At 30.1% G+C, this 24,346-nt stretch overlaps 2 protein-coding genes across 5 annotated transcripts; both read left to right on the plus strand.

Moving 5' to 3' along the window:
- Positions 1-1,632: 1,632 nt before the first annotated feature.
- LOC111276826 (biotin carboxyl carrier protein of acetyl-CoA carboxylase 1, chloroplastic-like) lies at positions 1,633-9,235 on the plus strand. Its single transcript, XM_022862711.2, has 7 exons — positions 1,633-2,003; positions 5,757-5,810; positions 5,905-6,071; positions 6,168-6,477; positions 6,592-6,663; positions 8,713-8,778; positions 8,918-9,235. Exons 1-7 carry the CDS (start codon positions 1,857-1,859, stop codon positions 8,939-8,941), a joined length of 840 nt encoding a protein of 279 aa, XP_022718446.1. The 5' UTR covers positions 1,633-1,856; the 3' UTR covers positions 8,942-9,235.
- Positions 9,236-11,391: 2,156 nt separating this feature from the next.
- LOC111276827 (uncharacterized protein At5g01610-like) lies at positions 11,392-13,650 on the plus strand. Of its 4 annotated transcripts, none has more exons than XM_022862714.2 (2): positions 11,392-11,986; positions 13,018-13,650. In XM_022862714.2, the coding sequence occupies exons 1-2, from the start codon at positions 11,510-11,512 to the stop codon at positions 13,063-13,065; spliced, it is 525 nt and encodes a 174-aa protein (XP_022718449.1). In that variant the 5' UTR covers positions 11,392-11,509; the 3' UTR covers positions 13,066-13,650. The 4 variants fall into 4 exon arrangements, with proteins under 4 accessions (XP_022718449.1, XP_022718448.1, XP_089619746.1 ...); XM_022862713.2 differs by having other exon boundaries at positions 13,202-13,650; XM_089763620.1 differs by having other exon boundaries at positions 13,024-13,192.
- Positions 13,651-24,346: the final 10,696 nt, after the last annotated feature.

Raw genomic sequence — 24,346 nt, forward strand, 5'->3', positions numbered from 1 at the left:
AGTTTTGTTTCTTACTCCTGATATGACAGTCTTTTGTCTTCTCACCTCTGTTACATGTTCTGTTTGATCTTTATTGCAACTTTTGTTGTTGTTACTTGTTTCCCCACATTTTTTTATTATGTGGATGGGCATCTGAAAATGCAAATTTGGATGCGATTTCCGTATGTGTCTTAATTTATCATGTTATTATCCTTTAGAAGGTTTAATAATGAAAACAAGTAGATATAGTTTAGCAATTATCTAGATCTTGGAAGTGCTTCATCCTGTTGATCACAAAAGTGCTTTAGTAATCTGAGCTTGAACTTTGGGAATCATTGCTGAAGTCAGATTTACATGTGGATCTTGGAAATAAAAGATCAGAAAAAAAAATATTACCTGCTTCTTTTTAATATCTTATATACTTTGAGGAAGGAATGGATGCATTAGCTGTGATCATGTCGTTTTTAAACTTTGTTGATCACATAAAACTTTTAGCATTAGAATCACAATGATAATGAGTATGGGTGCATTTGCTATGGCCAAGTCAATGTGCAGGATAGTCTGTCCTTAAAACTTCTAGTTTCTAAATTGGGCCTTTCTTTGAATTTTGAACTTCTAGTCTTTTTTATGAAACTTACCGCTTCTATTGCCAAAATTTTCTTCTTGGTAGCAGGCAGTTGCTATTAAGAAGCAGCAGCTTCTTGTTGATCCTACTCACAGGCAGTCAACAGCATGTTCGGCATAAAATTGATGGGTTTTTTTTTAATTTTATTTTTAACGTTCAGATTTAAAACTGATTATGTGGTTTGATGAATGATTGTGTGCACTTGTCTCAAGTCGTTTCATTTTGGAATTAATTGGTTCACAATTATTACGGCAATAGGCAGTTAGCCAAATTTCCAATACAGTTACTTCATAACGGAGATTTTCAAAATTCCTGTATAGATAATTCATCAGAAAATTTTATTTGTTAATCGATTAATCAAAATTAATTATATTAGTTGATTAATTCAATTTTAATCCAAATATGTACATCCATACTTAAGTCACGCCTCAATAAAAAAATAAAAAATTTGGTAGATTATTTATTCTTTTTATGTATGTATATATGTATTGAAATTTTTAATCACATTTTAACCTTCAATTCTTATTTATTTAATTCACTTAAAAGAACCGTTACCAAACCCATAACATAATGAATGTGCATATCATCTGAACTGTATTAATATATTATTATTTAATACATGTGATTCAATAAAAATAAGTAAAAACATAAGGAATGCTTGTGCGCTGCTTAATTCGGGTAAACTACTTTAAAACAAAAAATATTCGGAGTAATTAGATTGTAAAGTAAATTTTATTTGTGTTTCTCAAATGTCAAGCTCCACCCATTTACACAGCCTCCAATCGCCGAACACAAGAACAACTGAACCCACGGGGTAATAAAGAAATCTCCGGAGGAAGGAAAATCGAAGACAAAAATGAAAAGCCTACAGGTGTCAAAAGGATCACACATCTTATGCAACGAACTCCTGTCTACTTAGCAAAACTCCTAAAAACGCAAAAAGTGCCGGCGGGACCAGCAAAATGCGCGTATTCTCCAATCTCTCCATCTCTTTCCTCCCATCCTGCTCCCACTCTTTCTCTCTCTCCGATACCATCGGCCCCTAAACACTTGACTCATCCACTTTCCTCCCTCTTTCCCTCTTTCCCTCTTCTCGACGGATTCCCCAAAACCCTTTCTTTGATTACCTTTCCTTTCATCCCTCTCTCTCCCTCTCTCCTCTTTTAAATCCTCTTCCTCATTTCCTGTTCTTTCACCTTCTCTCCTACAAATCCAACCACATTTCTCTTCCTCTTTGTCTCTTGAAAAATAAATGGCGTCTTCACTCTCAACAACGGGCTCCGCTTCCTTCTCTTCCGTCGCCAAAACCACCGTTACCTTACCTCAATCTACTAACCTTCCTCACACCAAGGCCTCCTTTCGCTTCTCTTCGAGGCCAAACCTCCGATTCTTCTCCAAGGTAACAAAGTTATTCTAAATTTTCTCTGTTTCTCATTATATTTTTTAGTATTAATTTTAGGTGCTTATTATCTGTTAATGCCAAATACGAGAGTAGGAAGAGACAATATATTTATTCTTTGAATCTTTGATTAGAAATTTTCTTTTTTCTTTTTTTTTTTTTGGTTGCTATGTTTAAGTTTGATAGAAGTAGAGTGTAAATTTGTGACCTCCATTGTTTGATAAATTTTATGCTTGAATCCATGTGTTTTTGCTGATAAAATTAGTAGCAAAGAGAAGAGAAGATGATTGTTTATCTTTGCACTTAATTTTGCTGGCTTTTAGAAATGTGTTTAATGGTGTTTTATTTGCATCATGGCCTCTTATTTTAGATTTTTGTTGCTATTATTGGATATGAAAATAATTTTGATGAATTACAAATTAGATAATTTTAACTGTTGTGAAATTGAAAATTGTTTATATGTGTGTGGCATTTTAGCTATCTCCTTTTTTTAAGCCAAATGTGAATTTCTTTCTGCAATTTTTGGTAAATTAAGAGCAAAAAAGAAAAATATGGAATACTTGTTTCTCTTCGAGTTTGTAATTAAAAAGGTTTTTCTTCTTTTTTTGCTTCATCATTTCTCTTTCATTGTTCTGCGTTAGAAACAAAAAGTAGTTTATCAAATAATCTAGGAATAGATAGGAAGTAGGGGTGGAAAGCAAAAAAAATAGTTCCTTTTTCTGATTTTGTAAATGTTCGTACCACAATAAGTAATAGCTTGCCATGTCACAGCATGGTCTGACCTTTCTGTCATCATGCTGTGAAAGAGTCAAACACTTGAATGTTTGATGCCTATGCTTTCTTTTGCACGAGTCTTTAAGCAACTTGCTTGCTGAAACAATATGTTCTGGTGCTAGAAGTTTAGTTTTCTTATGCTCTGTTTAATTGCACTGCAGCACTAGTGCGATGCAGTTGCAATGAAAAGATGTGCCTGTTTCAACTTTTGTAGCCAAATGATACTTTGGTGTAATTGAAAAATGGCCGGTCATCAACAGACTAATTTTGGTCCAGTTGGTAACTGGCCAATGGGTTTTTTTTTTTTTTTTTTTATTTTTTATCCTTTAAAATGTACTAGTATATAAAAAATATCTTTACAATTTTTTATTTTTTATATTAAAAAGTGTAAAATTAATTTGTTAATTTAACATAATAAATAAATTTTATTTTTTAATACATTAATAAATAATTCAAATAAAATTTATTGTTTATTAATAAAATTTATTATTTATTAACAAATTTTATATAATAAATAAATTTTATATTATATATCACTTTCAATCTAATGTCCTTAATGGTAAATTTTTCTTCTCAATATATTTCACCTCACTACTATCATAGCTTTTGCATCTAAACACGTATCCCACCATTGATTTTAATCTCACCGCTATTGTCACCAATCTCACCTCCACCGCTGTTTTCAATCTCACGGAGCCAATCTCACCACCCATCCTAATGATCCTTAGTGTTCTCTCATATATCATCTGTTAAAATTACGAACTTGTTAGTTTCTTTTTCTTTCTCCTTTTTCTTTTTTTGGATAATTCAACTTGTTAGTTTCAGTTATAGTAAATTGTAATTTAAGCTGAATACATTTTGTAAGAGTCTATGTGAAACTAAATACAGATTGGAAACCAGTTATGTGTGTTGTAGTTAAAGGAATTGTTTATGCTAGGAAAGTGACCATTTACAAATATGCAACTGGTTTGATGCTTTAGATACTTGGACATTTTACAAAATCAAGCTCAGTATGTAACTTCACTTTAAGCACTAAGGTATTATGTGCGGAATTTCCAAAGTACTAAAACCAAAGCTTTACTAGGCAAAAGTTTATTCTAAGGCATCGGAGCTTTATTGGTTTAATTGGATTAAGAATGATTATGGCAAAATTTTGTTCCAGCAGCTTGGAAACCAGCTCTGTTGCCTTCTTTGTTGTAGCTGCTACTAGTTTTAAAAGAATTTTTAATGTTTTTCATCTTGAAAGTTTGACCTAAATCTGCATAATTTAGGGTTTAGAGTTTAGGAAGTGCTAAATCCCATTACAAGGATTAATTGCATGATAAACTATTTTAGAATACCATGCAGTAATAGAAATTACTGATAAAGAGTATAATGTTCTTTAGGTGCTACTGAGAATCAAAAACAATTATCGAACTTGTTCAGGGAATGGAAATGCCTTTTAGAATCAATATGCTATTTATTGGGATGCTATTTAGCGGAACAATCCCAAATTCAGTAGTCCAGTTAGAGATCGTTAGTAAAAAGCAATTGCTATGTATTATGTAATCAATTTTTGACATCTAAATCTAATAAATGTTTTAGCCCTTTTCATTATTAAAACCCATTTGTTCAGATTCATTACAGAATTCATACTATCATCTATTATACCAGATAACTTGTGCTTCTATTTATCTTATATTATGCACAGTAATCAAGAAGTATACCAACTGCTGTTCATTTTATGATCTATTGTACAAATAATTACATGTATGATTTCTCTTTAAGAAAGTAGTTAACTTTTTGTATCAAGAAAGAGTTAAGTTATTATTGAATTTATATGTCACCATTTAGATTATAAATGTAACTCCATTAGCTTAGTTGACTAAACTTAAGCTGGTCTTTTTCTGAACACTCTACATGTACTTGCCTAGATTTTTTGTGGTAGAAAACACAAACATGTTTGAAATCTGTCTTCTGCATGAGAAGTAACTGAAAATATAATGCACTTGATAGATGAGGTCAAAATGATTAAAGAAAGTGCAGTAAACTATTCACCTTTTATATGTTTTAATAGATTGTGAGCAAGAGATGCATGAACAATAATTTTCAAATTTTAAGTTAAAAAGATACATTGATTTAAGAAGTTAATAGCAGCAAAAAATAAAATTGAATAAAAATTATTGTGTCTTCATTTGGAGCGAAGCCAAAAGACAGTGGGGATGGTTATAAATTATCGTCTAGGGTTGTTATAGTTATTACTTGATGAAACGTATATGGATGGTCCATTTTCAATATAAAGTCATACTTAAGAAAAAAGAAACAAGGAAAACTATAATTTTAATCACAGAGATCAGATATCATTTGCATAATCACTGAGAAATCTTCATAGGATAGTTTTGTTTGGAGGACTATTCTGAAACATTTAGAATAAACTGTCACCCTGTTGACATGATGACAGTACCATACATCATGGTGGAAAGTTAAATGAAATACTTTAGGATGCTTTTAATGCTTTCAAGAATGCAATCGAGTTCACTCCGTAATGGTAATTTCATGCAATTCCATGATCGGAAAATGTGAAGACAAAGCATGCAGTTAGATTATGGTTGACTAATGTGGTTGCTAGATTCTTAGTTGCTTGCAAAATAAGTTGTGGCCCAGGTATTCATTAAGTCTAAAAGATATTCTTGTCTTTCCTTTCTCACTCTAAATTAATGGAGTTATTTGGAAATAAGCAGTTGGTTTTTCTAGTCTCATTATGCATTATGGATGTCTTACGTGCAATATAATATTGAAAGTGAGGGGCTCATCATTTATTGAAACTTGACATCTTTCTCTTTGTACAGACCTAAAACATTTTGCTTTCTTGATGAATTCACTTATTCATATGGAGATACTAAAAAAAAATGGCTGAAAGTTTAAGTTTTTCAGTCAAGTGCATTTTAACTCCTGTTTTTCTATGTTGGATTAAAAGTTTTGCTGGTCTCTACACTGCAGTGTTTGCAGCCTGGTCTGAATTGTTCTGCTGTGGTGAAAGCCCAATTGGATGACGTAAGCTTATTTAAAATGATTTTGGTTAGAGGATCTGTTTTCAATTTTTTTTTCCTTCCTGGACATGCTTTTGGGATCATGTGTTGCCTTCAAGGTTCCTGTAGATGGATCATCAAATGCTTCTTCTACACCTCCAGCCAAATCAGGGGAACCAACAGCAGAACCAAAGGATGCAAAGTCATCAAGTGATATATCTCCTCCAGCTTTGGCCACAGAAGAATCAATCTCGGAGTTCCTTAATCAAGTTTCAAGTCTAGTCAAGTATGCTATTCTTTGATATGTCTTTGATATGTTTTATGGTGTTTTTCATTTCTGTAAGTTTGCTCAATTTGATGATTTTTATTTGTTTTCTTCTAGGCTAGTTGATTCAAGAGATATTGTGGAGTTGCAGCTGAAACAACTTGACTGTGAACTGATAATCCGGAAAAAGGAGGCCTTGCCCCAACCATCATCTGCAGCTCCAGTTATTATGATGCAGTCACCCTCTCTACCACCTGTAGTGCCTCTAACCCCAATTGCCCCGGCCCCTGCACCTTCTGGTCAAGCACCTGCTGCCACAACTCCAGCTGCTCCCAGGTCATCCAAATCATCACTTCCACCTCTTAAATGTCCAATGGCTGGTACTTTCTACAGAAGTCCGGGTCCCAGTGAACCGCCATTTGTGAAGGTGAATATTCCATACATGTTGGTTTTATTGGATTTTAATGGCACTGATATTATATTTATCCTGCAGTTGATTCTCTTTGGCTCTTTGTACTTACGCAAAAGGCTTTCTCTGTAGGTTGGAGACAAAGTGCAGAAGGGTCAGGTCTTATGCATTATTGAGGCAATGAAGCTGATGAACGAGATAGAAGTAAGTTCTTATTCTTCCTGCCTAGAAAAGATTTTAGTTATACAAATATTACTGTTTCCTGACATTTTTCCCATTATTATGTTAGAACTTTTATATTCCCAATATAGAATACAGTTGATTAATTTAAGTCTGAACTCTGAACCATGGATCTAAAGAGAGTTTAAGATAAAACCTAAAGCTCTTAGATCCTTGAAATGTCTTTTAATTTACGTATCGAGTGTTCCTACGAAAGTGGACAGGAATTAGATTACAAATTTGTTTGTGAAGGTTACTGGCCTATGATTTGGCATATAAGTTGTTAGGACTGCTTTATATAAGATGTTGGACAAAAGTCCTGTTCCCTTTCTCAAAAAAAATCCATGCCTCTGCTGCTTGGAGCATTGTGAAGGTGAGGAGTAAGGAATCAGAGCTCATGTGTGCTCTATTTTATAGAAAAAAATTAGTTAAATATTTTCTTTAGATTAATATTAACTGTGGCTTATGTTGCTAACAAATTAGCTGGCTGTGGCACTGAAAGGTTTCTCGTGCATTTGGATGGAAAGATAATGAGTATGTAGGGAGAATGAGAAGAGAATATCAACCAGATTGCTTAGTTAATACAATCTAGTTCATCTCCATGCAAATTCATTTTGTCAAATAATAATGTCTAGAAAAGAAAGCCTTAGTAGTTTTATTCGTAACTATAAAATTTTTCGATGGAATTGTCTTCTCAACCTTCAGCTCCTAGAGAATTGACATTCATCAACATATAAGTTTATTAATAATAAAATTGACCTTACAACTGAATACCTAACCATTTTGATATGTCGAAGATATGTAAAATTTTCTTTCGGGCTCAAATTGTCATTATTAGACTGTCTATTCTACATATTAGAAGGCCTGGATTTCACTTTGGCCTAATGTTGATGTTGGAACTCCTAGTTTTGGACTTTTTCAATTGATTTTTCATTTCTTGGTTCAAAATGATGTCAGATTTAGCTGCTATACCTGGCCCCTCCTATCTTTTGCCTTCCTGTTTAACTAAGTGGCCAGCCTATCACTTAGGTCTCCCCTAGCCTGCATTTGAGCTGGTCTCAAAGTGCCTATACAAAATTGTACACGATAAAGCCCTTAACCAAATGGAATTAAGAAAAAGATTTCATGTAGCCAACCCCAATAAATCCGGGATTATGGCTTAGTTGAGTTATCCCACACCACAAGGGATCCAGCTTCACCCTCAATAATCACAAAAGCTGATGCAATCTTATATAAACTGGTAGAAGGATGCTTTAATGAATTTGGTCATAAGCACAGTTTAGATGCAATCTGACGAAAAATGATTTTTAATAGTTGGAATAAAGAGGGGGTGAAAGAAATGAAATTTAAATATGAGACAAGAGTATGCTTTAACATAGGCAGAATGGAAGGAAAAGATTCATTTAGGATTTTTGAATGTGTAAGGCACAAAGGTCCTATAAACGAACTGAAACTTGAGGCAAGCTTCACTGGGACTTTGTGGTTATCAGGGTATGATACTCTGCTGTAGGTTTCATTTAGATGGTCAGTTATGTTTCCATTTTTTTGATTGGCTATGCTCCTTGATTACACTTTAACCTTAATGAGACTTGATGTTTATGTTCCTATCAAAGGTAAAATGTTCCAAACCATATTTATGAACATGTTATAATTTTTATAATGTATGGAAGTGATTGAGGTTTACTGCATACGTTTTCCTGTTCTCTTTTGTATCAGCTATTGGCTTAAACTAGTTGGTTAATTGAAAATGATCCAGCAAAATTTAGGCAAATTGAGATTAAGCTAGTTGAAGGCATAGGATCGAGATTAATTTTTCCTATTGGAGGACTCTCAGCATCTAACCTGAAAGCTGCATTTTGATTTGCTTGGACAATGAGTGATTACAGCCCGTAATTACAGTACTTGCAGTAGTAGACCGTAATATGTTATACAGCCCCTTAATCAAGACACTGTTTTGTTGCATCCACATTTTATTGAAATTGTCAAACTGTCTCTTATGGGACTGACTGTAACTGAAAATAATTATTTCTTTAGGCTGATCAATCGGGAACCATACTTGAGATCCTTGTAGAAGATGGCAAAGCAGTCAGTGTTGACATGGTAAGTATTCTTAGCTACCTTGATTCCGAATAATATATATATATATATAAATGTATGTATATTGAATTGTAAATTTGAATTATATTTGATATATATTATTTTACTGTTGCTCTGACATACTTGTTTGTTATCTTTACAGCCTCTGTTCGTGATTGAACCTTGAAACTCAGACTCGAGTAGGCAAAACCAAACGATGGAGTAAAAACTAAGGAGGGCAGGTTGAGTATTTGTTTCTGGTAACGTTTTGAGATGCGGCATTGTTTTATTTGTGAGGTGTTTTGGCTTGAGTTGGTAGAGAGATGCCAATGACTTGTTATCATAAAGAAATATTTACTTCTGATGGGAATTTACTTATTACTGCAATTGGGAATAGTAGATTTTCACTTTTTTTTCCCTCACATTTTCAAAATGTGGATTCATTAGTTGGTCTAATAAATTAAGGGCAGCTTCTTCTGTAGTCTGGTCGTGCTTATATAATTCTAGTTTTATTCCTATAGTAATATTTCATGCTTGACATGGGTTGGCTTGAGGTTCAGTGCAGTTTATTTCCATGACTAGAAACCGTATGTTCGGTGAGAAACTGCAGTAAAAATGTAGAATCTCTGGACTAACCAGAGGCTTTGGCCGAATTCAGGTTCATTGCTGTCAGCCCTAGGCCAAATTAACTGTAATTCTACAATCCATGATTTTAGAATTTCCCATTCGTTAGCATAATTAACTGATTTTACAGTGACTGAATCAGGGATGAAAGTGAAACTTTTATAGTGACTGAATCAAACTGATTTTCAAGATATCTGGCATAAATTGTTACGCTTTGGGTCAATCTGCACCTCAGAGGTTCAAGACGCATTCTTATCAAACGCAGGTTCCACGAAATGTTGGTTATGTTATAGAACAACAACAGAAACCAATCTCTAAATAAAAGCAACTTTACAAAAGGCCCTGCTATGAACATGACTACAATTAAAAATATATAATGACTACGGTTAAAACATGAGTCAAGTTGGAATGGCTACCTTCTAAAAACAACAGAAATTATAAAATCCAGCAGCATGAAAGAAAAAGAAAAGAATCTCGAGAAGGGAGGAAGAGAACCGATAGTTCAATTTATATGTTTATGCATCATAAACAAAATAGGATTTATTTTATTGTTCTCATTTTTATTTACTCTAACCAAATCATAAAATAAATAACGATAATCCATAAAGTAGAAAAACAACTAATAATCACATAGAAAACCAAAACTTTTTGTTTCTTTTCATTTCTTTTTCCTTTTCTGTTTACTCTGTTTATTATTATATTATGCAATGGAAGGTTATATAGGGATAGGATACTATAAGTTTTTAACATCAAATTTGAGACTCAACTGAAAGTTAAAACAATATAATTTTATAAAAAAAAAATATTTATCATTGGTGACAAGTCTAAATCCTTTTAGAGGAATTTTTTATATTGATCACTTGTGAAAATTACTTTACTTATAACACCATCTTTTAATATTTTAAACTTCTTGTCATCTAATATTATATAGTAGTGTTAGGATGTGTTTGATATATAAAATTATGATAAGATAAGATAAAATGATCTTATGAATAAAATTAGATTGAATAATATTATCTTATTTTATGTTTGATGTGTATAAGAATTATGATAATATAATTTATTTATTGATAAATTATCTTTTCTCAAAATTTATATAATTTAAATTATTGATATAATTTTCGAATATATAATAAGACATGTAAGTTCAATATTATAGATTAAAAATAATCCTTCACTTTGAAATGATTAAATAATCTTATACCAAGAGTATATTAATGTCCATGTAATCCTATATTTTTCTTTAGATACAAACTAAACTTAATATAAGATAATTATCGTCTTATCCTATCTATTATCTTATACATCAAATATATCTTATCATAATTTAAACACCAAATACTAACTTTTTATATTACATAATATAATTTCATATTAATGAATTACTTAATTCAGTTTTTTTTATTTTTTTAATTTTATATAATCTAATGATATTTATTTTTAAAAAATTATTTTTACAAAAATCTAAACTAAATTTGAATTATATAAGATATATCCAAAAATCACAAATTCACAAAAATGTAATCTTAAATAACTTAATTACATTTAATAAATTCAAACTTGATTTAACATATTTGTTCAAAATTATTTGATTATTATTAATAAATTGATCTTAAAAAAAATTAAATTCAAATAATTTAAATATCAAATCTAACCAATTGAAATTGAAAAAGATTGAAATTGACTTGAACTAAAATGACTTGATCTCAACTCAACTCAGTACGCCTAATTGACATTTCCAATAGGTAGAAAATTTTTTGGCCAAAAAAAAAAAACCAATTGAGTAATTTTTTTATAAATTGGTAGTAATTTGAAGATAAATAATTACCGCAACAAATTCTGGTTTATACTAATCTTCCAAAAAAAAGGGTTCCCAAAAATTTCAAACTCTTTTTGCAACCGCCTAGTTACTTTGGCGAGTGGATTTCCATTCTATCATACGTGTCTTAACGCTCCTATTAAGCGCGTGGCCAAACATCTTCGCCCTAAAAAAAACACTGTTCTGGTTTTCCATTCTCTTTCCCTTTTCTTCAACCTTAAACCAATCGAAGCCTCATCAACAAAATAAAAAAATCAATCGAAAAAAAAAAAGAAACCAAAGTTTCTTGTTGGGGAAAAATAGAGAGAAAGCATGGGAATTTCAATTTTCTCTCTCTTTCCCACGCTTTCCCTAATTTTGTTTCTCCTTTCCCTCAATTTTCCATTCACCCAATCATCACCTTCTTCAATCTACGACCACTTGGAACGCAACGGCCTCCCTATGGGCCTCCTCCCAAAGGGCATAACCGACTTTTCAATCGACCCCGACACTCAGCGTTTCCAAGTGAATCTAACCCAACCCTGCAACGCCAAATTCGAGAACCAGCTCCACTACGATTTCAACATCTCCGGATTCTTATCTTTCGGGAAGATCTTGAATTTATCCGGTGTGTCGCAGCAGGAGCTGTTCCTATGGTTCCCCGTCAATAGCATACGTGTCGATGATCCGAGCTCCGGTTTGATCAACTTTGATGTTGGCGTCGTTGATAAACAGTTCTCCTTGTCCTTGTTTGAGAGCCCCCGTGATTGCACCGCCGTTGATCCTAGTGACTCCCACTCGAATTCCCAGGTTGCTTCTGCATAAAGCTTCATCTTGATCACTTTTAGATTATATGTTTTTTGCTTTGCTTTGCTTTTCTTTTTTTAATGTACAATTCAGAGGTTAGGGACTGCAAAAATTCAAGTTTTCTTAATTCTGAATTTACTTTTCGCTGAAAGGGTTTGCTTATAATTAGTGTGAGTGCATATTTGATTAAAAAATTTAAAAGAAAATAGTTAAATTGTAAGACATGTACAAAAGTAATTCTGGCATATACAAATAAAATCATATATATTGATATTTACAAAAACTTTAATTATCTAAAATTGCCATTTTCAGTTGTATATGTTGCATTTACTTAATTCTTTTTACTTGTTTAGCCGTGTGCCTCTTGAATATCTAGTTACTATTATGTGGTTTCCTCAAGTTTGACCTACAATCTTTCCTTTTGGTTATCTTAGAAAATTTTGTTCTTAGACAAAATTGAAGTATGATCATTCCTTTTTCCTTTGAAAATGTTTTTAGGTCTGAGCTTGACAATATCCTAATCCCCAAGGTTTTACAAGCCTGTGCAATTTTTTTTTTATTATTATTATTATTATTTCTTTTTTTGTTTTTGAAAAATTGTGTTTTCAACAAATCTTATGATGGTATAGATTTTAGTCCTTAGCAGCTAGTGTTGTTAAATTCCTTGATATTACTGTAGTTCCTTGTTTAATGGATTTCGATTTGTGAGCATAAGGATTTCTTGTGTCGATATTATTTTCATGGTTAGCTGATGCAAGGCACTATAATAATATGCTATTTATTTTCATAACCTTGCTTACTTTTTTCTCAGGGGGTAAGCTTTTTATACCTATAATAGATTCTAGGTGGTTTGAATCAAGATTATTGTTTTTGATTTCATCAAAATGGTAACTAGCTGTGATGTTTGAGAGACAATAATGAACACATATGCTATTATTTTGTCGCTGCATATATCCAGCATTTGATGTGTGAGAATTTCATAGCTAAAATTTCTGGAATTCAATATTCTAAAATATACATTCACATACACACAGATACAGATTAGGAAGAGAGATGAAGGTGCTTTGGAGTTATATGTGTAAATGGCATCACAACCTGCAGTATAGTTTGATAATTTCCTAATTGAATGTTTGATTTGCTCTCTCAAGTTAAGATGGTGATCAAATTGTCTTTGTGCCTATATGTTCCTCTCCTATAATATCTCTGTAATTTCAGAAGCCATCTAAGTCACTTGGTATTGGAACTGTTGAAGAGCATATGCTAAGGGATGTATCATAGAATCTGGAGGCAAAGATATTGTATTCAAGTTTCAATATTATTCATGCACCTGTGAGTTTCTCTTCTTGCTTAAAGATGCTCTTCAAGAGCATGTTTTGATGGGTCATAGGCTTCCATTTGTGTGTTTGCTTGCTGTGCTGTACAACTATTCCAGCTAATATCTCTGCCATTGCAAGAATAACAGTTTTTGTAAAGCAATGTGGTAGAGGTGAAGGACTTGAGTCTTGTATTGGTGAATTGATGTTGATGCTGGAGCATTTGTTCAGGTCTGGTTTCTCTTAATTAATTTTTAGAAATTGCTGTTGTTTATTGTCATGAAATCACTAGACATACAAAAGTATGAGTGTCGTGTTGTGTTTCTGTAAATGGAGAGAACTCTTTGTTTTGCACCTTGTTCTCGTATCATTCAGTTAAATGTATGATGTTTAAAAGAAAACATGCTGCAAGTCATATTGTTATCCTCTCTTTTCTTATGTGCCATAATGTTTCTTGCTTCTTTCTAAATATTGTACCTTTGAAGCAAGGTGCAATATCTTTTAAAAATATTCCCATCACATTCGAGTGCCATACCGTTGTAGTGTCAAACTTTTATGGCCAGAGCTGTGTAAGGGTTCAGGATTCAGAAACTGTTTCCTGAGTTCCTTGCTAGAAAGTAGTGCTGAGAGAATTGTTCAAAGTCGTTATACGTTTTAAGCGTATCCAATCCTAGCACAATATCTTTGTTACCCGTTGTTAGCAGAGAGGCAAAAGGGTTCAGGATTAGATGAGTTCCTTGCTAGAAAAGTAGTGCGGATAGAACTGTTCTGTTCCAAGGAATGGCTTGTTCAAGATTAAATATTCTCATCAAACGTTAACTTTTTTTTTTTTTTTTTTGAGGGAAGAAAGGTTAAGATACCTTCTTCTTATGAGAAAAGAGAGGATAAAATTGCTTAACAAATAACAAGAGTTTGTCTCTTTGTTTTAAAAAAAAAAAAAAAAAAAAAAAAAACAGAAGAGTTTGACTCTTCATTGACTGTCCAGCAGAATTTGTATATTTTTACCGGCTTGCAAATGTAACGCTACAAGCAAACCCTGCAATGGTAATGCTTGCCGCGTCAGATCTTCAGGTGGTCCGAATGAAATTCTGGATAGAAATTTCGTAATTCAGATTGCTTCTTTTGTTAATAATAATTAAAAGAAGGTTATATCCAGAAGGGTAACTCAATTCAGATTTAACTTGGTTTAAATCTTACGGCAAGCATTTTCGGAATAAAATCTAAAATTTTTGTCTTTAAGATCTGAAAAGGGATTTAGGTATGCTAAGCTTGAAGGTATCTTTGACCTTGTTTAAAAAAAATTTTTTGCTCAAGTTATTTGGAAAGGGATGGAAATTTCAAAAAAAAAAAAAAATCGTTTCAATTTACAGAACGGATCTGAAAGGACCAGATTTATATAGATGGTTTTAAGGATGATCCTTTCTTCAGTAGTTAGCACAGGCCTGGCCAAGGCGGCCAAGTCCAAGTATAGTACTCTATAAAGTGAAAACTATTTAAGTATAGCTGGGATTTTGTTTGGATTCGTGTCGATTATCTAAATTTGTTTGAGAATTGTAAAAATTTGTACGCAAATCTCAAATTTACTAAAATTAAGAAGAATTAATTGATGGAATTCACAAATCTATTTCCATTATAGTTAACTTCACATGCTATTAATAGAAATTTTTCATAGGTTTTATTTATGTGGCCCACCTTTTTTAAAAAGATAATTTATGGTTTAATAAATATTGTAAGTTAAAAACCCAATTGATGAATAAAAAAGTGTGCGTATGAAACGAAAGGAGAGAGAGAGAGAGAGAGAGAGAGAGAGAGAGAGAGAGAGAGAGAGAGAGAGAGAGAGAGAGAGAGATTTCATAAAATTTTTATTTTATATAATTTATTATATATCAAGATATGATTTTTCTTTAATTAAGAAATTATAAAAATTATTTTATTCCAAAACTTTGAACATTAAAATTATTTAAAATTAAAATTCGATTTACATAATTAAAAAAATTATTATGGGATATTAAAGTTTTGAATTTAAGAATTTATAATTTTTCTTTAAAAATACTATATATATTATTTTGATGATTAATTTTCATGTTGCTATTTGTGATTAATTTTGTTTTACAATTTATTAAAATTTAAGAGTTTCAATATTTTCTATAAGCTAATAATGGGATTCTACATAAAAAATTTGTCTCGAGTTTCTCAGCCCTGAATCCAAAAGCAGAAATGAACACTTTTTTTATTGACCAGAAAAAATGCATAATATAATGAATTAAAAGTTATGAGTATTTAAAACTTAAATAAAAATCAATAAATTTCATATAAATATAAAATTAAATAAATGAATCAAATTTAATAATTTAGGATGTTTTCAATTAAAGCTGGCATTTCTTGATTTTAATTTGTTTAGAATTCATCGAGTTTTGAAAGGTTATTTCGGATGGATTTCTTTTGTTTTGTAAGTCAGAGGTGTTTGTGAGATTTATCTCTTTGTGATCATCTTGATTAATATTTCCTTGACTTTGTAAAAAAAGGTACTGAATCGGGAACAATATAATTAAATTTTGTAATGATTATAAAAGCTATTAACGTGAACAAAATTTTGATTACTTTATGTATAACTTTATTACGAGATATATATATATATATTATATGCCGTATTGTATTGTATATATGAGATATAAAAATTATATAAAATTTATATATGATAGGTTTTGAACATTTTGTTTACTCTCAAAATTAAAATCTTTCACATGTGTATATTTTAGGTTACGATTATTTATTATTATTATTATTGAAATAATTATTATAATTATTTATGTGATATCTATAGTATGTATTATTTATTAGTCACCAAAGTGATTAAATTAAAAAATTCTTATAAATGTCAAATTAAATAAAATTCAAATACTCATAATTATATAATGTTATAAATAAAATGACAAGATTATTTGTTGATTCAGGTTGACTGCAAGCATACAGATTGTACAAGTAATAATAGAGGTTCTAAACTTTGATGTTGATCCATCGAGGACTAGGTAAAGAAATCCTTAACTTAAGTATCTATTATCACCATACACTTATTAAAGTTAACTCGATCATAAAGTAGAAATAAAAACTAACTAATACAAAAATAAAATTGAATGGAGCATCAACATATAAACTAAGTAAAATGAGAAAGTGTACTAAAACAATAGGTAAAATAGGTGCTATAAACTAAACATGAATTGAGATATAATTCTAAACCAAGAATGAAAAACAATTAGTAAAAATTAAAACACAAACATTAACTAAAACATTGTAACCAAATTAACTAATTATAACTAACTATAACTAACTACTCAACCAACAAATCAACTTCTAATAAAAGTAACTACTAAAAATACTCAAGGATTTATCTAAGCAAACTGAAATTTAACAAAAACAGTAGGTTGACTCTAGTAAAAATGAAATTCAAGTGAAAATTAACCACAAGAACACAAAATCTCGTTGATCAAGTAACAATCGAACATGAGGTGCATTATTAAGAAAGTTGGAATTCGACAATTGAACCTAAGTCTAATGTGCTGTAATTTTTATGAATTCAAACTTAAAATTGCCAAAACAAGGCATGACCTAAATGAGATACTAATTTGAAGTGAAAAGGTTGAATCAAAATTGCAAAATTCAAGTTTAAAGTTGAAAACTGAAAGTTAGAGAAAATCTGGAAACCAAACCTTTTATTGAAATTCTAAATCTAAATTGCATGAACTCGAATGAAAACAAACTGGAAATTGTAAGAACATGAAGAGAACTACATGAGAACTTGAATTAAGGAACAAAAATTGAATAGAATTTGCAAGAATTAACAAAGAAAAAAAAAACTTGCATTGAGTTGTTGAATGTAACTACTGAGTCAACAAAAGAAAATTTAGATCTAGAATTTTCTAGAAATATTGAACTGGAAATGAGCTAAGGCATGATTCATCAACAAGTTTTCCACAAAATTCACGAAGAAAATTGCATCACATGAGAGGAAATTCAGCTCAAACTGTACACAAATATGGAAAAATAGAGCATGTGCAAAGAAATCTATCCAAACAGAAAGTAAATTCATGAAAATAAATGCAATTAATTAAAAACTAACAAGTTAACATGTAAATCTAAGAGTGTAAAGTGGAAGAAATGTAAACCAAATGCCTAGATGGAGAGTAGATCCCTTGTAATGCTCTCAAATATGTAAAGCTCTTCTTTGCATCTAGATTTAGTTGTGACTTCAAAACTTGATCTGGAACTCTGCGATTGGAATTTGAAGCTAATTATTTTTCAGAATTATAGATCTATGAATTAGAAATCTAGGAAGAAAAACTTGGCTCAAATCAACCTTGAATTCATTAAGTTTTGATCAAAATATCATGAGAAGGGTAGAACTGCAATTTACAAAACAGTTTTGAAGAACTTGTGAGATTAATGAAAACTAAAGATTAAAACATGAGAATTTGTAAATTTCATTAAGAAAATATGAAAGTATAGTGAAAATGAGTGCAAAAAAGTTAAATTTGCAAAGAAAATCAATCAAAGAAAGTGCCAAATAAGGCTGTTTAGATACTAAGAATATATAAAATGCAAAGAAAAGTAAATGTAGCAACTTAAAGAAAAAAAAACTAAGAATCTAGCCTAAAGTCTCTCCAAATGGCTGGCACCTCACTTCTATTTATAAACAAATAAGAGGTGTCTCAACCCCTAAAATATCTACAAAAATATCTAAGCATGGATATTCTAGAGCCTTCTTTTTTTTCTTTTCTTCTTTTCTATCCTTTGCATGCTTGCTTTCTTCCTTTAGCTTTCCTTTTACTTCAACCTTCATTGTCATGATTTATTGCACTCTAAGAAGTCAAGATTATGACTAATGGGAGACCTCCAATCAGCTAACTCAGCAACTCCTCATGGTCTTTTTTGAATCACCAAAAATGTGACACCAAAATGCATGTAAGCATGAACCTTGCACACATATAGCACTTGCATTTTCTTCTTTCTCTTTGGGGACTAAATGCACAAGCTTTCTCTCCAATTTTTCTTTCAAGCAGGTATAAAAATACTAAAAAGGGTGATAATCCATTATTGAGCTAAGGAAGACAATTCCAAATGAAAATTATGAGAATTGGGACTTAAAATAAGGTTTCATAAAGTTCATATGAGCTTAACAAGTCATAGAAGAAAAAGGTAAGAAAAATCCTCTTAGAAGGCAGTGTAGCACAATAACAGTAGTTGTAACCTTTTTTAGCTTTTACCACCATAAATCAACTAAATTGAGTCCAAATAGATCAAAATTCCTCATTTTCTAAATTTCCACCTACATATAAGACAATTATGCATTTAAGAGTATTTTTGCCAAAATTTTCAAGGATCAAGCTACAAATCAAAAGAAATTGCACTAAAAATGAGTATAAAAATACTAAAATTTTAATGCAATCATTTTCCTCGAATTGATTCTTATTTTGAAATGATAAAATATTGAACTACGTAAGCTTAATTAATATTTTAAAATTGTTTATTTAGCACATGGTTCTTGAGATATATTATGTTTGATACTAAATAAATACTATTTCTTTCAAAATTGTTATTTGATTGGAAGAAAAATCTTAGAAAAATGTTTTAGAAGCTTGGTCTTAATGTTTATCTCAAAAATACAAGTTTCCAAAATTAACCATTATTTGAAAAATGCTAATGAGGCCTTGGCTTAGTGACAAGGATGAGGGCCTAGAACCTTAAGGTCTTAGGTTCAAGTCCTACTGTGTGTGGGTTTAATTGTTTAGTTAAGTTATAGTTGATTAATTGATTTTTTAGTGATGTAATAGTTGACTATATGAATGTAATATTTAATTATGAGTTTGATTATGAGTGTAACTTTCGAAAAAAAATTATAATTTGAAAAATATTTTTTAAGTGCATATAAATCTTTCTTTATGTTTTTATATTTCTCAAACCAAAATTATCTTTAAAAATTATTTATTTGAGTTTAAATAAAAGTCTAATTGTTGCTTTTAAAGTGAACTTATTCATCTTGAACTCAAAAAATTTTGATAATATTGCTTTGGAGAAATAAAATATCTAAAGAAAATTGTTTTGTCAGAATAAAGTTTTCCAACATTGATTTTGTTTTGTTTTTCAAAATTGATTTATAAAGTTTTAATATTTGAATTATATATGGTTGTAAAGCTATTGTAGTCTACTTACTAATTGATCAAATAAAATCTAAATCTAAATTTTCAAAGTAAAGATTTTGAATTTTTACTAGAGATTATGCATGTTGTTTAACAACTTCATGAGGGGTAGTTTTAGAAGTTTACTATGATATTTATACATTGAAGCGGATGTTGAATTTTATATGTATAGAAAGCTCCTTAAGTCTAGTTTTGAATTCTTCAAAAGATATTAATTTGGAGTTTATAACTTAAGATATAATCAAATTAGTAACTAGAGTGCAAAACAAGATTTAATTTAGGATAGCCAACTATACTATTCATCTAAAATCACCCATAATTCAAAATCAGCATGACTTAATTGATCGCTATCAAAATTGATTGAACCTTTAGCTTGCAATGGTCAAAATTTTAAAGAAATTCGTGGCTCGGTCGATCCTTTATTTGACTGGATCAATCCCCTTACTCCTAGTAGTCTCCAACGGCTAGTTTTTCTATAAATAAACATCTCACTTTTTTTCCACTCAATCCCAATGTCTTGAATTCATTTTTCTCTATATAAAGAGGTTTTCCAACACCATTAAAGCTTAAAGAAACCAAAAAAAAAAAAAAAAAAGCTTTATATTCATTTTTTAAAAAATTTAAGAGCATTCAAAATATTAGAGCTAGTTTTTCCCATTCTTGCATCCAAATTATAGTTGTTCTTTATTTATCATTCTTTGTACTTAATTAGGCAAACATCTAACCTTAGTGAGGTTATTTAGATTGTAAAGGCATGTGTTTTTCATTTGAGATTGTGGGTTTAAGGGAAGTAAAACTTTGAGTGTATATGTGAAATTTTGAAAAAAAACTATTTAGGGTTTTTGGTTTATTGTACTCTTAACTTTGGATAGGCTGTTTGTAAGATTTGAGATATAGTGGATTTTGCTTGGTTAGGATAGTTAAAGGAAAGGACGTAGGTGCCTTTGAAGTAAAGACTGAACCTTTATAAATTTTTATGTTTGATTTATCTATTCCTACTCCTTTCATTTTTATTGTTGTTTATATTTATTTCAAGTTCATTATTATTGTTTATTGCATCAAAATTTCATTAAAGAAAATATTGATTTTAATTTTTCATTTAATTTAATTGAAATTCAAATTTGAGAAAGAATTTAGAGACTATCAAATTCACTTTCCTCTTCGATTTTTATCTACATTTTAGCTATCAATGATAATATATATATATATATATATTTATGACCAAGTTGAAGTTCATTGATTATAAAATATTTAAGGATTGTCTATACATAGATTGATTAATTTTATAATCTTGAACATGATCATGGTTGATTAGTATTATTCATTAGATATTTTTGGCACATACAAATATAATAATAATGTCTAATTAGAGCATATATAATCGTCAATTATGTGAAATCAAAATTAAGCATCAATTATATTTATTGTTATAATTGTTGGATCATCCAAAGGAGAACTTCAACGTACATTTAATGTTTATATGAATAATATTTGAATCTATATATGTTTAACCTATAACTCAAAGTATTAATGTATGAGCATTCTATGTATTTTGCAACATGTGTTCTTGTTTCTCTTTATTCATAAATTTTGTCTATTATAAAGTTCAATGGGCTTAATTTTTTTGAATAGTTTGAACAAGTCTAGTATCATTTAGGTGTTTGGATCTTGATTTGGCATTCTTGAATGATAGTCCCATTGCTATTATTGACTCTAAAACAATTGAACAATAGTTTTTTTATAAGGCTTGAGAAAGATCAAATAGATTAAGCCTAATATTCAAGCGAATGAATGTAGCAAACAATATTAAGTTAATAATTCCTAAAACTTATAATGCTAAGAAATTTCTAAAGTTTGTGAAAGATAAGCTGCAATCTGACTTTACGGATAAATTATTTATTGGGACATTAATGTGTATTTTAACTACCATGAAATTTGATGGTTCTCATACCTTGCATGAGCATGTCAATGAAAGTCAAATATAGCAACAAGATTAAGATTCATAGGAATATAAGTGAGTGAAAGTTTCCTTGTGCAATAATCATAAACTCTTTGCCTTTTGATCAGGGTCTATTCCAAATAAATTACAACATTATAAAAGATAAATTGAATGTGACTGAGCTACAAAGTATGCTTATTCAAGAGGAAGCAAGGAATTCACTTAGTTAATCTTATGGGCCAGTTACAGGCTAAATAGAAACTAGAAAAAAAAAGATTGAAAATGGCAATAAAGGAGCACTAAAAACTAATGCTTCAACTATCCAAATCCATAAGAAAGAGTAAAAGAAAGATAAATGTCACTTTTAAGAAAAGTCTGGACGCTATTAGAAATATTACTTGATACATAAAGCATGGTTCAAAAGGAAATATAAACCAAGTGCTTTCGTATATTTTGAATCAAATTTGACAAAATTTTCTTATAACACTTGGTGGATTGATTTTGGTTGTACCACCCATATTTTAAATATGATGCAGGGATTCTTTACAACCTAAGCGATAAATCCAAATGAAAATTTTTTTATGGAGAATCGAGTCAAAGCTTTAGTTAAAGCCATTGGAACTTATTATTTAATTTAGACATTGGACACTACTTAGATCTTTTTTAAACTCTTTATGTTCCTTTTGTTTCTCGAAATTTAATTCTTTGTCTTAACTTGATACAATTGAATTGTCTAAGCTTGATACAACTAGATACTCTTTAAGTTTGGAAATGGATGTTTCAATTTGTTTAAATATAATTAGTTTATTGGTTTTGATATTTTTTGTGATGGTTTATACAAATTAAAACTTGATAATCTTTCACTAAGACTTTGTTGACCATGCATCGTAATGTAGGTATGAAATGTGATTTAATGGATGAAAATTCATTTTACTTATGTGATAAATGTTTAGGTCATATATTCAAAGAAAAAATACAAAGATTGACAAAATAATGAAATCTTTCGTAATTTGAATTTTATTGATTTTGGTATTTGTGTGGATTGTATTAAAGGAAAACATACAAAAAACATATTAAGAAATTATCCACAAAAAGCACAAAGCTCTTTGAGATTATACATTAATATTTATGGACCTTTTGATGTTTTATTTTTTGATGGAGAAAAGTATTTTATCTCTTTTATTGATGATTTTTCATGTTACGACTACATCTACTTATTGCATGAAAAATCTCAATCAGTAAATGCCTAAGAGGTTTTCATTCGTAAGGTTGAAAGACAATTAGACAATGATGTAAAAATTATTAGATCTGACAAAAGTGCTAAATATTATGGAAAGTATTATGAAAATAGACTATGTCCTAGGCTATTTGCTAAACTCCTTGAAAAACATGAAATATGTGCTCAATACAAAATGTCCGATAGACTACAACAAAATAGTGTTATAGAAAAATGCAACCATGTTTTAATGGACATGGTTAGAAGTATCTTAAGCAATTATTCTTTATCTTATCATTGTTGATGCATGCTACCATGTATTTGTTAAACATGGTTTCTAGTAACATAGTTCTAAAAACTCTTTGAACTATGGACAAAAAAGAAACCCAATTTAAGATACTTGTATGTTTAAGACTTCCCAGGGGAAATAAGAATTTATAATCAACATGAGAAGAAACTAGACTCAAGAATTGCTAGCAGTTTTGTCATTGGTTATCCAAAAAATATAATAAGTATAGAGTTTATTGCCTTAGTCATGATATAAGAATTGTTAAAACTAAAAATACTAGGTTCTTTGAAAATAGTGCAACTAGTGGGGATTTGAACCACGTAAAATGAAACTTTAAGAAGTTAGGATGCAAATTTCTTTACTTATAACTTCTGTTCAAATTATTGTTCATATAGTTGTTGAACAGTTTAACAACTTACAAGATTAACAAATAAATGATAATACACCCTATAATGAAATTGTTGTTAATGAACTTGCAGTGGATGAACCACATGAAATAGCATTAAGGAAGTCCTTAAAGTAAAATAGATTTGCTATTTTTGATGAATATATGGTTTATCGACAGAGCCAAAATTTGACTTAGGAATTGATTGAGATCCAATTTCATTTTCACATGTAATAGAAAGTACTAATTCTACCAAATCGTTAGATGCCATGAAAGAAAAGTTAAAACCAATGGATCATAATTATCTCTTGATCTTGTTGAATTGCCAGATGGTTATAAAAGAGTTTGGTGTAGACGGGTCTTTAAGACCAAGCTTTACTCTAATGGCAGTATCAAATGATACAAGGCTAGCTTGTTGCCAAATATTTTACTCGAAAAGATAGCATTGACTAAAAAGAGATATTTTTTTCGATTTCTAAAAAAGTACTCTTTCAAAATTATTATGGAAATGTGACTCATTATGACTTAGAGTTACATAAAATGGATATGAAAAATGCTTTTTTGAATGTGAATTTAGAGAAAGAAGTTCATATGGACCAACATGAGAAATTTTCAATTGAAAGAAAAGAACACATAATGTGTAAACTTAAAAAATCAATATACAAGTATAAACAAGCTTTCCGACAATGGTATCTTAAGTTCAATGATACTATCACTTCATTAGGATTTAAGAAAAAAAACATTGATAATGTGTATATCTGAACTTTAGCAGAAGCAAGTTTATATTTCTGATTCTGTATATTAATGAAATTTTGGTTGCTACTAATGATATTGATTTATTATATGAGACCAAAAAATTTTCCTTTGAGAATTTTAAAATGAAAGATATGGGTGATACATCTTATGTTATTGGAATTGAAATAGTCCGTAATAGATCACAAGAATTGTTATAGTTGTCTCAGATAACATATATTAATAGAGTTTTAAAAAATTTAAAATGAAAAAATGCTCTTCAAATGTTGTTCTA

The sequence above is a fragment of the Durio zibethinus genome, chromosome 7, assembly GCF_047325235.1.
Source record: "Durio zibethinus cultivar Kanyao isolate XHJ-2024 chromosome 7, ASM4732523v1, whole genome shotgun sequence".
Classification (NCBI taxonomy): domain Eukaryota; kingdom Viridiplantae; phylum Streptophyta; class Magnoliopsida; order Malvales; family Malvaceae; genus Durio; species Durio zibethinus.

Excerpts from the sequence above, each read along its gene's own strand:
- LOC111276826 (XM_022862711.2), top strand. The coding sequence starts at position 1,857 with ATGGCGTCTTCACTCTCAACAACGGGCTCCGCTTCCTTCTCTTCCGTC. Across the intron at positions 2,004-5,756 it reads ACCTCCGATTCTTCTCCAAG|TGTTTGCAGCCTGGTCTGAA; the intron begins GTAACAAAGTTA and ends TCTACACTGCAG. Across the intron at positions 5,811-5,904 it reads TGAAAGCCCAATTGGATGAC|GTTCCTGTAGATGGATCATC; the intron begins GTAAGCTTATTT and ends GTTGCCTTCAAG.
- LOC111276827 (XM_022862712.2), top strand. The coding sequence starts at position 11,510 with ATGGGAATTTCAATTTTCTCTCTCTTTCCCACGCTTTCCCTAATTTTG. Across the intron at positions 11,987-13,198 it reads ACTCCCACTCGAATTCCCAG|AAGCCATCTAAGTCACTTGG; the intron begins GTTGCTTCTGCA and ends CTGTAATTTCAG.